This window comes from Salmo salar, chromosome ssa14 (genome assembly GCF_905237065.1).
Source record: "Salmo salar chromosome ssa14, Ssal_v3.1, whole genome shotgun sequence".
In the NCBI taxonomy this organism is placed as follows: domain Eukaryota; kingdom Metazoa; phylum Chordata; class Actinopteri; order Salmoniformes; family Salmonidae; genus Salmo; species Salmo salar.
The window spans coordinates 31558307-31571915 of record NC_059455.1 but is presented as its reverse complement, the minus strand read 5'-3'; the positions used below and the strand labels follow the sequence as shown (position 1 = coordinate 31571915).

General features: G+C 43.6%; 1 protein-coding gene across 30 annotated transcripts in view; it reads right to left on the bottom strand.

Annotated features, from left to right (window-relative positions):
- LOC106569344 (obscurin) overlaps positions 1-11389 on the bottom strand; it is an 86911-nt gene extending 75522 nt beyond the window's left edge. For 15 of the 30 annotated variants that reach the window (XM_045694207.1, XM_045694208.1, XM_014140604.2 and 12 more), the window contains exons 1-7: positions 11160-11389; positions 8278-9376; positions 4823-5092; positions 4099-4359; positions 1727-2032; positions 945-1211; positions 62-168 (exon numbers count right to left, since the gene is read on the bottom strand). In XM_045694207.1, the coding sequence (XP_045550163.1) occupies positions 62-168; positions 945-1211; positions 1727-2032; positions 4099-4359; positions 4823-5092; positions 8278-9367 (2301 nt within the window). In that variant the 5' untranslated portion in view covers positions 9368-9376; positions 11160-11389. The remainder of the gene's footprint in view (positions 1-61; positions 169-944; positions 1212-1726; positions 2033-4098; positions 4360-4822; positions 5093-8277; positions 9377-11159) is intronic. The other 15 variants (XM_014140613.2, XM_014140628.2, XM_014140620.2 and 12 more) reach the window with 2 other exon arrangements.
- Positions 11390-13609: the final 2220 nt, after the last annotated feature.

Sequence of the window (13609 nt, the reverse complement as noted above, 5' to 3'; positions counted from 1 at the left end):
CTAACTCGGTGTTACAAGCGCCATGCGCTACCAACTGAGCTACAAAAGGACCACTACACACCTGGGCATGGTAATCAGACACCTCTGTGGTCAGCTGGGCGGAGGACTGGGCGCTGCAGGTCACCACCTCAGTGTGAGCAGACTTACTGGTGAACCGGATAGGTGGAGCTGTAAATAGAGGTTTCACATAAGCTACCAGGGCTATGCTAATTACAGAGTATTGAATTGTAGTTGTTGTATGGGAAATTCCAATGGAAAGATGGTGACTGTCTACCAACAGAACAGCTAACAGATGAGGATCCTAACTGCTTGTACAGCACTATGAGGTTGGAATAATACTGTGAAATTGTAAAAATTAGGATTACGCCCTTTTAGTGTAAAAGCTATTTGTAAAGAAAGCCTGGAATTTAAGCCTGTTTTGGTTGGATGGAGTTTTGGTCTGCCTGGTGACATCACCATGCGGTAAATTAGTTAACAGATCAATAAGAAAGAGTGGAAAGGGTTCTACATGGAACCCAAAAGGGTTCTATCTGGAATCAAAAGGGTTCTATCTACAGTAGTACCAAAAAGGGTTCAACAAAGGGTTCTTCTCCTATGGGGACAGCCAAAGAACCCTTTTAGGTTCTAGATAATACCAATTTTTGATTATGTATATATAGCCTTTATACTCATTGTGTTATTGTTACCGTTACTCATTGTGTATTTATTATTTATTATATTATTACATGTTTTACTTTTCTATTATTTCTCTATTTTCTTTCTCTCTGCATTGTTGGGAAGGGCCCGTAATTAAGCATTTCACTGTTAGTCTACACTTGTTGTTTACAAAGCATGTTTTATTTGATTTGATTTATACAGGCAACTCAAAGCATCATGCTAATGAAGACATGCATATTCAATCCACAGTTCTTATTCTTGGTATTGCCCCCTATTCCAGTGCTTACCCTTCACTTTGAGTATACAAGTGCTCTCAGAGCCACCGCCCACAAATTTTACCACGGCTCCGTTCATCTCCATCAAGACCGTCCGGATCATCAGCGTGTGTGTGGTCTTTTGGCGGGTGATGAGGTAGTCACCACCACTACGCAGGAGGCGTCCGTTGATAGACCAGAAGCCAGAGCACACGGCAGACAGATCCACGGAGAGTGAGGCCTCCTCACCTGAGATGGCTGTGCTGTTCATCAGGCCTGTTTTCACCTCTGCACTGGGCTCTGTAAGAAAGGGTTGAATCACATCAGCATTACAAAAGTAGCATGGTGGTGTTTTTATATATTTTTTCTTATTACGGTTTGATTGTGAGTACCTGTTGAAAAGTTCCAAAAAGGTTCTTCTGCTGTCCCAATTGGAGAACCGTTTTAGGGTCCTGGTAGAACCCTTTTTGGATCCAGGTAGAAACCTTTTGGGTTCTATGTAGAACCCTCTGTGGAAAGGGTTCTACATGGAACCTCAAAAACTTCTACCTGGAACCAAAAAGGGTTATTCAAAGGGTTCTCTTATGGGGACAGCCTAAGAACCCTATTAGGTTCTAGATAGCACCTTTTTTTCTAAGAGTGTACTTAGTTATTTTACTCTTACGTACAAGTCACCTTCTACCTACAAGTCTTGGTACACACCCACATTCTTCTTGTCTACCTCATACATCTCCAGGAGTATTCCTAGACTGCCATTAGTTTCTTCTTCAATAAAACCAAGTAATAAGGAGTAAGAAGATGTTTGTCTGTCTCACCAAGGTAGAAGGTCCCGGGCACCTCCAGGTATTGGCTCTGGCCATAGTTGTTGACTGCAGAAATGCGGAACTGGTAGCTGGCCTCCTCTGTGAAGTTCTGGATTGTGATCTCGGTAAAGGGGCTAATCTCCATGCCATTGCACCTCTGCCAGGTCTGGGCACCCACCTTCCTCCTCTCTACCATGTACCCCTTGATGGGTACAGGGCGGTCACTGTCTGGGGGGGACCAGTGGAGGGTGATGGATGAGTCGGTCTTGTTGCGCACCACCACATCGATGGGGGGATCAGGAGGATGCTTTCTGGCAGCTGGGAGGGAGGGAGGTATAGTTTGAAATGGCTCATGTATGTATGATAAATTCTGAGAAAAGTCAGTGATATGATGTATCTGCAGACGTATAGAACAAATCCAGATAGCTGATGTTCTGAAAGAGCGGCAAAATATGGACCCCTACAAATCAGCTGGGCTAGACAATCTGGACCCTCTCTTACTAAAATTATCTGCCGAAATTGTTGCAACCCCTATTACTAGCCGGTTCAACCTCTCTTTCGTATCGTCTGAGATTCCCAAAGATTGGAAAGCAGCCACGGACATCCCCCTCTTCAAAGGGGGTGACACTCTAGACCCAAACTGCTACAGACCTATATCTATCCTACCCTGCCTTTCTAAGGTCTTTGAAAGCCAAGTTAACAAACAGATTACCGACCATTTCGAATCCCACCGTACCTTCTCCGCTATGCAGTCTGGTTTCCGAGCTGGTCATGGGTGCACCTCAGCCACGCTCAAGGTCCTAAACGATATCATAACCATGATCGATAAGAGACCATACTGTGCAGCCGTAGTCATCGACCTGGCCAAGGATTTCGACTCTATCAATCACCACATTCTTATCGGCAGACTCAACAGCCTTGGTTTCTCAAATGATTGCCTCGCCTGGTTCACCAACTACTTCTCTGATAGAGTTCAGAGTGTCAAATCGAAGGGCCTGTTGTCCGGACCTCTGGCAGTCTCTATGGGGGTGCCACAGGGTTCAATTCTCGGGCCGACTCTCTTCTCTGTATACATCAATGATGTCGCTCTTGCTGCTGGTGATTCTCTGATCCACCTCTACGCAGACGACACCATTCTGTATACTTCTGACCCTTCTTTGGACACTGTCTTAACTAACCTCCAGACGAGCTTCAATGCCATACAACTCTCCTTCCGTGGCCTCCAACTGCTCTTAAATGCAAGTAAAACTAAATACATGCTCTTCAATCGATCGCTGCCCGCACCTGCCCGCCCGTCCAGCATCACTACTCTGGACGGTTCTGACTTAGAATATGTGGACAACTACAAATACCTAGGTGTCTGGTTAGACTGTAAACTTTCCTTCCAGACTCACATTAAACATCTCCAATCCAAAATGAAATCTTGAATTGGCTTCCTATTTTGCAACAAAGCATCCTTCACTCATGCTGTCAAACATACCCTCGTAAAACTGACCATCCTACCGATCCTCGACTTCGGCGATGTCATTTACAAAATACCCTCCACGCTCTCGTTGGCTGGCCCTCGCTTCTTACTCGTCGCCAAACCCACTGGCTCCAGGTCATCTACAAGTCTTTGCTAGGTAAAGCCCCGCCTTATCTCAGCTCACTGGTCACCATAGCAGCCCCCACCCATAGCACGTGCTCCAGCAGGTATATCTCACTGGTCACCCCCAAAGCCAATTCCTACTTTGGCTGCCTTTCCTTCCAGTTCTCTGCTGCTAATGACTGGAATGAACTGCAAAATCACTGAAGCTGGAGACTCTTATCTCCCTCACTAGCTTTAAGCACCAGCTGTCAGAGCAGCTCACAGATCACTGCACCTGTACATAGCCCATCTGTAATTAGCCCATCCAACTACCTCATCCCCATACTGTATTTATTTATTTATCTTGCTCCTTTGTACCCCAGTATCTCTACTTGCACATTCATTTTCTGCACATCTACCATTCCAGTGTTTAATTGCTATATTGTAATTACTTCGCCACCATGGCCTATTTATTGACTTACCTCCCTTATCTTACCTCATTTGCACACAATGTATATAGACTTTTTTTTCTTCTACTGTATTATTGACTGTATGTTTGTTTATTCCATGTGTAACTCTGTGTTGTTGTATGTGTCGAACTGCTTTGCTTTATCATGGTTATCGCAGTTGTAAATGAGAACTTGTTCTCAACTAGCCTACCTGGTTAAATAAAGGTGAAATAAAATAAATATAGTTAACCTTTGTGATCAGATTAATCAAAAGGGAATTTAAATGTAGGATTTCCTAATTTGATGTTGCGATAGGAAAAGGGCTTTAGAGTCTGTGCTATGCATGTAGGTCTATGTCTGTAGCTCACCTGTGACAGAGAATCTTGTGGAGGTCTTGCAGTCTCCAGCCATGAAGGCCACCTCTCCTGAGTCGTCAGCTTGGCAGTGGCTGATGGTTAAAGTGTACTGCCTGAGGGTGCATGCAATTAATATGCGTGTGTCCGGCTTCAGACGCTCGGCATTGCGTGTCCAGTAGGCGTCAGAACAGGGGTGCTCCAGCTCAACGCAGAAGATCACTGTATCACTCACTGGCACTACAGTCCTCCTGGGCAGCTTCTTAGTGATGTTGCCTGTGAGTGACAAGTACAAGGGTCACCAAATGGCAAGTGTAGTCTACAACGCTGCAGCACTAACACTGTGTAAACTAAATACCAAGGTTATTGCCCCCTTGAAAGGTCAGAAAGGAAATTGGAGACTCCCTTTGCATCATTAAATGTTTTGACAGTTTTTTTTACAGTATTTTGACTGTATATTTTGACAATATATTTTGACACTGTATTTTGACAGTATTTTGACAGTATATTTTGACAGTATTTTGACAGTATATTTTGACAGTATTTTGACAGTAATAGGCAGTAATGCCTATTACATGATGAAACTGCACAACATTTCATTGTAAACTTCTGTCTGATATATTTTCCATCGAAGTATAATGTAGGAACAATCTCAATGTTGATAATGTTGCATAATATTTGTTATTGGAGGCATTAGGAGTTTATCAGAAGACTAGAGACAAGAAAATGGCTCTCGTACCAAGCACAGTGAGCTCGGCCACGGTGCGGCTCCCCTCCTTCATCTCGCAGATGTAGACGGCATCATCATTGGTGGTGACGTTGTGGATGGTGAGGCGCCGCATGGTGCCCTCCTCCTCCATTCGGTACTTGGAGCAGTCCTCTAGTCGCGTCTCCTCCATGAACCAGCTGGCCTGGGTGGTGGAGATGGGCACCTCACACAGCAGTGTGGCCGTCATCTTCTCCTGGACCTCCACATCCTGCAGCTTCCTCCTGAACGGCACCTTGGGCTCTGAGGATCATTGAAAGAACACAGAATAATTGTCAGAAGGTGAGTGAAATTATGGAAATTGGTGGATGCGTAAATCAATTGCTCATAAAGTCAATCTCTTTCTGTTTTGCCGATACAATGGATGTATTTATTTTAATATGCCATACCCTGCCATGGGCTCTGACATAGGAGGATTGCAGAACATTTTTAAAAAGGTGAGTGACTCCAGTAATTCAATTCATGTATCTTACTTTTGAACACTTCTCAGCAGAAAGTAAACAGCATAGTGGGTCAATTTCAGCAACAACTAAGAGCATTGAAGCGCGAGACTCAACTTCTCCACTGTGTTGGTGCCCTGGCTACCACACTGTACACAGCACAAAGCGAACCTGTGCACATGCGCAGATACTATGTGTGACTCTCGCTCATCTCAATATCTCCGGTGCTGCTCGTGGCAACGTAATTTCACTGAATCTACCTTTAAAGTACTTGTACAGTACTAGAGTTTCAATCACATATGTATTTCAGCTGTACTCCATCAACAACCCACGGTTGAACCAGTCCAAGCCAGCATTTTGTCATGTATCCACCTCATGTGATACACACACATTCTATAGGACTGATTTCTATGTGCTCCAATACATCACAGAGTATTTCCATCAAATAAAACTAACATTTACAGTCCATAGAAAGCAGATTAGATAGACAAGTGCTGTTCCATTTTCAGCAACAAAAGGAAACATCTCCATTTGGGGAATGCTTTAGTTCTCTATGATTTAACTGTCTGTTTACTTTATTATGGAATGAGCTTACAAGGCTACTTACAGGGCTATTATTATGTACTGCATTTCCATTTGGACAATATTAGAACAAGACATCAGCACTCAGAATAATCAGCTCTATTTATTCATAATTTCAAAATAGGCAACTCAGTCAAATGATCTAGTTGCCTCATGGGTGGAATGTTATTCATATTTTTCATAATTTCTTAATTAATAAACATTATTTCAAAAACCCACCCGAAAATATGGTGTTTCTATGTCACACAGTTTTGTTATATTTTCATTTTACATTTACATTTTAGTCATTTAGCAGACGCTCTTATCCAGAGCGACTTACAAATTGGTGCATTCACCTTATAATATCCAGTGGAACAACCACTTTACAATAGTGCATCTATATTTCAGTCTTATGTGATATATATCAAGTGTAACATTGTGATGCAAACTCAAAATGTAATACATTAAAACTCCATATCTGACATGGTACAGGAGTCTTATTGTTTTAAGACCATAACCATGTGTGTGAGGTGTAGACTTTTGTTTAAAAGTATATTTGTTTAAGACTACCAAGAAATACTGTGTGACCCTTGTTTAGCCCACTGCAGTAAAATATTAAATAATGGCTTATGCTCTTTGAAAACAGTTGAGAAGGAACAGAGGCTAAACCATATTCACTTACATTTTAGTTTAGCGTTTATGTGTTGCTTTCATCTTTCCATATAACTTATCATTTGAATGTGTGTTTTGAATGTTTGGCTGGGACTGTGACTACTGAGTATGTTTCAATTATGAAATTTCCTAGAGTTGCTTATTGTACACCAGAGGGTCATCAAATGATCTGCTGTTAATAAAAACACTGGTACATAAAGGGTGGAGGGATACAGTCCCTCTCGCTTGCAAAGCCTCTCAAGAATCCATTATCTAGTGTCAATTACTGTATAACCAGATGCAACCAAAATCACTGCCATGGGCACTGCACTCGCTGTCAAATTGAGACAGAGATTAACAACCGCCATTGATAGATCTCCATGCTCCAGGCTTCTAGCAAATCAGGAGTTGCTCATGGAAAATCACCCTAGCTCTGGCACCTAATGGCCATCATTGCAACTGTGAACTACTCATCACTAGCAGAAAATAGATGAAACATGACACTCCCCCTTCATTTCGCTCCCAGCATTCCACCACTTAGTTGCACAGTTTAAGTCTATGTTGGGGCAAAGTAAAACTGTGCTCAGGTGAACGTTTTAGCTCACTTTGGTTAATTATTTTAGTGTGGATAGAATTGTTGAGACTAATTTCCGTAAGAGCATGACTGTATGACATTATCCGATATCTCAAGGACAGCACACCCTCGGTTAACCTCTTCAGAGTCCTTGCACTATCATGTTTAAAGGCCCAGTGCAGGACCATGTGATTTTCCTGTGTTTTATATACAGTATATTTCCACACAATGAGATTGTAATAATACTGTGTATTGTAAAATTGTTGATAATGCTCTTTTAGTGTAAAAGATGTTTGTAAAGACCGCCTGAAATTTCAGCCTGTTTTGGTGGAATGGAGTGTTGGCCTTGCCATTGAGACATCAACATGCGGTGAATAACAGCTAATTCTTTCGTTTTTAACCTCTCCACTCAGACCACTCAGACAGTCCTAGTAAAATTCTTGCTGGAGTAATTGCTCTTTGCTAAGAAGCTATTTTTGTTTCTTTATGACCATTTTAATTGAAAGCAATCACAATAAGGTACTTAACTGTCACTCAGAAATTATTTGAGCTCAGTACGGGAAAAAAATTAAAAAATGTATCCATTCACTGCTGTAAGTTGCTCTGGATAAGAGCGTCTGCTAAATGACTAAAATGTAAAATGTAAAAAATTTGAAAATGGCTGCATTGGGTCTTTAAACACTCTTTGAAATCAATGCTTTCACATACATAAGCCCATGTACAGGGGGACCTCAACATCACAAGAATGACAAACTCCAATGTTATGCAGGCCTGCATTGCAGAGACATTTGAGCTATATTTAAACAAATGTTATATATGTTATATACTAGTCGATTATCAGCAATTCATAAAGAGCAATGAGAGAGAGTTAATCTAAGGTCATCTCCCCACATGACAAGCATTGTCATGTCCCTTAAATAGTCATGAATCCCTTTGCCTCGTTATGGAAACGTTAAAGAAAACTACCCTCACTTTTTCCTTTAACAGCCAAGTGATGAACTAGACTTGGGAGTATGATAATGGCAGAATATGGAAAAACTAATGCTAAACATTTTATTTGTAGAAGACTTAGATGTGATGCACTATCAAATTAAAATAATAATCCATGGAGTAAATGCACTATTCTACATAATTTATATTCCAATCAAACATCGCTCTTGAAATACCAACCATTTGTGATTTTTATATATTTTTCTGCTTACCTTTAACTATCACCAGCACGGCGCTGTAGGTGTGTCCGGCCATATTGGAGGCGTTACAGGTGTACAGACCATTGTCCCTCTGTTTGCAGTACAGGATCTTGAGGATGAAGTTCTCGGCCTGGTCCTCATACATGATCTGTCTGCGTCCCTCGCCAATGTTCCCCCCATCCTTCCTCCAGATGATGTGAGGCTTGGGGTGGCCCGTCACGAAGCAGCTGAGTTTGGCGTGCTTGCCTTCAGTCACTGTGCAGGTGCGGGTGAAGACGCCTTTGGGCAGATGACTGACCAGTGCTGCGCTGCTGTGGTCTAGACCCAGAAGGCTCAGCCCGTCTGTGACCATAGTGGTGGCGGTCGAGGAGGTGGTGGTGGAGTTGTAAGTGGAGCTGCTGGTCTCGGCGGTGCAGTAGATAGAGATTCCTTCTTTACGTTTCTGCAGGTGGGAGAGGAGGGAGGTGCTCTTGTCCTTGCCCAGATGACGGGAGTCCTGGGTGTCTACAACCAAGGTGGCGGCGGAGTTAGAGCGGCCTACCGAATTCTGGGCGCGGCAAGTGTATGTGCCGCTGTCCAGGCTGCGCACGCTCTGGATCCTCAGAGAGCTGCTGTCACTGTCCGATGTCACCTTGATGCGGTTCGTCTCGGCCAGGTAACGCCCGTCCTTCTCCCAGTCAAATTTGGGCTCTGGGTAAGCCGCAACCCGACAGTGGAAGACCACGTCGCCCCCCAGGCCTACGCGTGCGGAGGTAGGCTTGACCATGAAGACGGGGGCCCTCTCCACCATCTCCTGTGGAAGGCCTACGTGAAGGGTTACGCATGCATATGCTTCCCCAACATTGTTTTTGGCCCGGCACATGTACTGGCCGCTGTCCTCCAGGGTTAGATCGTAGATGGTGAGGCGGTAGACGTCACCATCATCCACCATCTTGAAGCGGCCCCCAGAGGTCAGACGTAGCTTCTCCTTTTCCCAGGTAATCAGAGGGGTGGGGTTGCCCACGATGGTGCAGCTCAAGGTGGCATCCTTTCCCACGCACACTGCGAAGGCCTTGGGCCGCGTGAGAAACCTGGGGGCCCCTCCAAACAGGTTCTGGTCCATTACTAGTTCCTAGAGTACCAAGAAAATAGTGTCATTTAGAATTGAAACACACCGTTGAGAGAATAGAATAATCAAGAATACTGGGCTATATCAAGAAGTGCATACGAAAGGCAACCAAAACTATGAGATATCCTTCTAATCTTATTGTCAATCATTTAAATCACTTGCCTCTTGAACTACAATGTCACTTGCATGACACTACACAGCCTCAAGTGTCTCATCCTTCTCATGCCTGACATAATAATGTAACAACTCTACATCAGCAAGTAATGACTAAAGTTTGAAAACCTTGTTCACACATAGCGTCACACTGTGTTTGGGTGGGCCATTGTAGAGCTAATTGTTTGCTGTAAATTAAGATTGTTTTCATAGGAACTTGGAGGAATGTGTTAACATGTCTCACTTATGGCCTAGATATTTTTAGTGACGTCTGTCTGCAATGGACAGATAACAATGATATCTCACTAATTAAAAAATGTATAGAGCAAATCACTCAGCCTTCATATGTTTACATTTACATAAACAATACAGAATACTGACTTAAATATTGTATATAATGTCTCTATGTAGGTCGAACATAAAATTGTCCCATTCAATGTAACAATCTGCAGTTTTATTGTTTTGTACAGCACATTTGCCTACCCAGGACAGATTTCCAACTAAAACACCGTGATACAGAGTAGGCTAACAAGATTACAAGTAACAACCATAAAATGGATCATATTCTAGCAAAAATAGTCCAACTGATGATAAATAATCATCAGAGCTAACCAAGAGGGAGGGAGATTCTAGAGTGAAAGAGGGATGCATAGAAAAACAATCCTCCTCATTCTTTCCAAATAATAGCCTACAGTAGGTTTTTGGGTTAGAGGTACATATTTCATAGGTTTCTGCCTATTTGTTACACTTAAAACAATACTAGCCTACTGAAGTGGAATATTTAGATTAGTTGGTGCCATAGGCCTACTGTTCTTCAATTCTGGTCCTGGGAACCCACAGGGTTCTTTATTTATACATTATTTGAGTCCGCAGGACAGGACTTGAGAAGCACGGTTGCATAGGACATCAACCAGACCCATATCAAGATCAAATAACACCTACACACTTGCTAAAAAGGCGTATCCAGAGGGGAGCGGGTGGTTTATTAGGCCTGTAGCCTACCCAAACTGATCAGCGCACCGTCAGATTACGATAAATGCTGTTTTAACTAGGTTAAATAGAGCAAATATTGTCTTTGAAAGGGTGACATTTGCCATCTTTGTCACCTCCCTCCCCTGAGCTGCCTGTCCCAAAAATAACCTCAGCTGTCAGGCCGCGTCTCTGTCCATTGCCATTTGTAGTAGCAAAGAGAGTTCAGCTGTTTGGTAGGGAACCCACAAGAGAAGGAAAAGCTTCGTTATTCGATATTACTTGATAAATGTACCATTACAATTATGCAAATAAATCATACATGTTTTATGTAGTTGGTTTGATGTACTGTAGAGAGTCGGCAACAAAAAAACATTTTAAATATGGTCTTCTCGGACCTACAAGTTACTCATTGCAATTCAATATATAAGTTATAAAAACATAGGTTTTAGACAGTGTAAAACTGTCACCACAAACATAGAACAGCACACTAATGAAGATGATTTGTCTAAAAATAAGAAACTCAACATTTAAAAATAGGCCTAAATTAATTAGGCCTGATTAAGTTACAATTTATGTTGTTCAGTTATTGCAAATTGAATTTACATTTAGACTATTTCAACTGGGAACTGGGTTAATTCAATTTCAGCAATAATTTTCTCACCTTGAGTCTTCAGACACTCTCTGGTAAAACAAGCGCTGAAACATGTGGACGAAAACTTTAACAAAGTTTTACAGTCCGAAAGATGATCCAATCTTTGCCGTTGAGATTCAACAAATTTATGTTTGGTCAATATTCCTACAATGATGATTTGTATCCAGGGCAGTATAACATCCTTCAGTCTCCTGCAGTGAGTGGTTGACTACGCGTGTTTCTTTTTTCTTCATTGGTACCTCATGATGCCAAGTAGCTGACGTTCCTATTATGGTGTAGCCTCCTTCCCAAAATAGACTTGTCATTTACTGTAGATATAGCCTGGGTGCTGGAGCAGGGGGCTGGACAGGCTGGTATACCTTATCTACCTTGACTAGCCTACCCCATAACAACAGATTCAAAATTGTGCATATGAGGGCCATCAGACATTTGTATTATTATTTTTGGTATTTTATTATGGATGCAGATTAGCTTCTGCCAAGGCAACAGCAACTCTTCCTGGGGTCTAAGCACATCAAGACACTTACATTACAATTAAGCAAACAATTAAACAGTAAATCATATAACATCGCTACACCACTACATATTCACAACACAAAAAACCCCACCACACAACAATACCACAATGTACACTACCGGTAAAAAGTTTTAGAACACCTACTCATTCAAGGGTTTTTATTTATTTATTACTATTTTCTACGTTGTAGAATAATAGTGAAGACATCAAAACTATGAAATAACACATATGGAATCATGTAGAAACCAAAGAAAGTGTTAAACAAATCAAATATATTTTATATTTGAGATTCTTCAAATAGCCACCCTTTGCCTTGATGACAGCTTTGCACGCTCTTGGCATTCTCTCAACCAGCTTCACCTGGAATTCTTTTCCAATAGTCTTGAAGGAGTTCCCACATACGCTGAGTACTTGTTGGCTGCTTTTCCTTCACTCTGCAGTCCAATTCATCCCAAACCACCTCAATTGGGTTGAGGTCGGGTGATTGTGGAGGCCAGGTCAGCACTCTATCACTCTCCTTCTTGGTCAAAGAGCCCTTACACAGCCTGGAGGTGTCATGGGTCATTGTCCTGTTGAAAAACAAATGATAGTCCCACTAAGCCCAAACCAGTTGGGATGGCGTTTCGCTGCAGAATGCTGTGGTAGCCATGCTGGTTAAGTGTGCCTTGAATTCTAAATAAATCACAGACAGTGTTACCAGCAAAGCACCCCCACACCATAACACCCCCTCCTCCATGCTTTACGGTGGGAAATACACATGCAGAGATCATCCGTTCACCCACACAGCGTCTCACAAAGACACAGCTCATCTCCAATGTTAACTCCAGTCCAAAGGACAAATTTCCAACCGTCTAATATCCATTGCTCATGTTTCTTGGCAAGTCTCTTCTTCTCATTGGTGTCCTTTAGTAGTGGTTTCTTTGCAGCAATTTGACTATGTAGGCCTGATTCACACAGTCTCCTCTGAACAGTTGATTTTGAGATGTGTCTGTGTAACGATTGTCTGACAGAGGGGACCAAGATGCAGCGTGGTATGTGCTCATATTAACTTTAATGACACATTAAACAAAACAAGAAAACGAAAGCCAACTGTTCTGCCAGGTAAACACACAAGACAGAAAACAACTACCCACAAAACCCCAAAGGAAAACAGGCTGCCTAAGTATGGCTCCCAATCAGCAACAACGATGTACAGCTGTCGCTGATTGACAGCCATACCAGGCCAAAACAAAGAAATACAAAGCATAGAGAAAAGGACATAGAATGCCCACCCTAGTCACACCCTGGCCTAACCAAAATAGGGAATAAAACCCTCTCTATGGCCAGGGTGTGACAGTACACCCCAAAGGTGCGGACTCCGGCCGCAAAACCTAAACCTCTAGGGAAGGGTCCGGGTGGGCATCTATCCGCGGTGGCGCCTCTAGAGCGTGTTCCCTCGCAGCGGGCCCCGGACTGGTGGGCGGCTCTGGCTGCGCTGGATTGGCGGGCGGCTCTGGCTGCACCGGACTGGCGGGCGGCTCTGGCTGCGCCGGACAGGCGGGCGGCTCTGGCGGCTCCGGACTGGCGGGTGGCTCTGGCGGCTCCGGACTGGCGGGCGGCTTTGGCGGCTCTGGACTGACGGGACTTGCAGTAGGCCTGGCTCTGGGCGCAGGCACAGGATTCACCAGGCTGGGGAGACATGCAGGAGGCCTGGCTCTGGGAGCAGGCACAGGACTCACCAGGCTGGGGAGACTTGCAGGAGGCCTGGCTCTGGGAGCAGGCGCAGGACTCACCAGACTGGGGAGACATGCAGGAGGCCTGGCTCTGGGAGCAGGCACTGGATTCACCAGGCTGGGGAGACATGCAGGAGGCCTGGCTCTGGGAGCAGGCACAGGACTCACCAGGCTGGGGAGACTTGCAGGAGGCCTGGCTCTGGGAGCAGGCACAGGACTCACCAGACTGG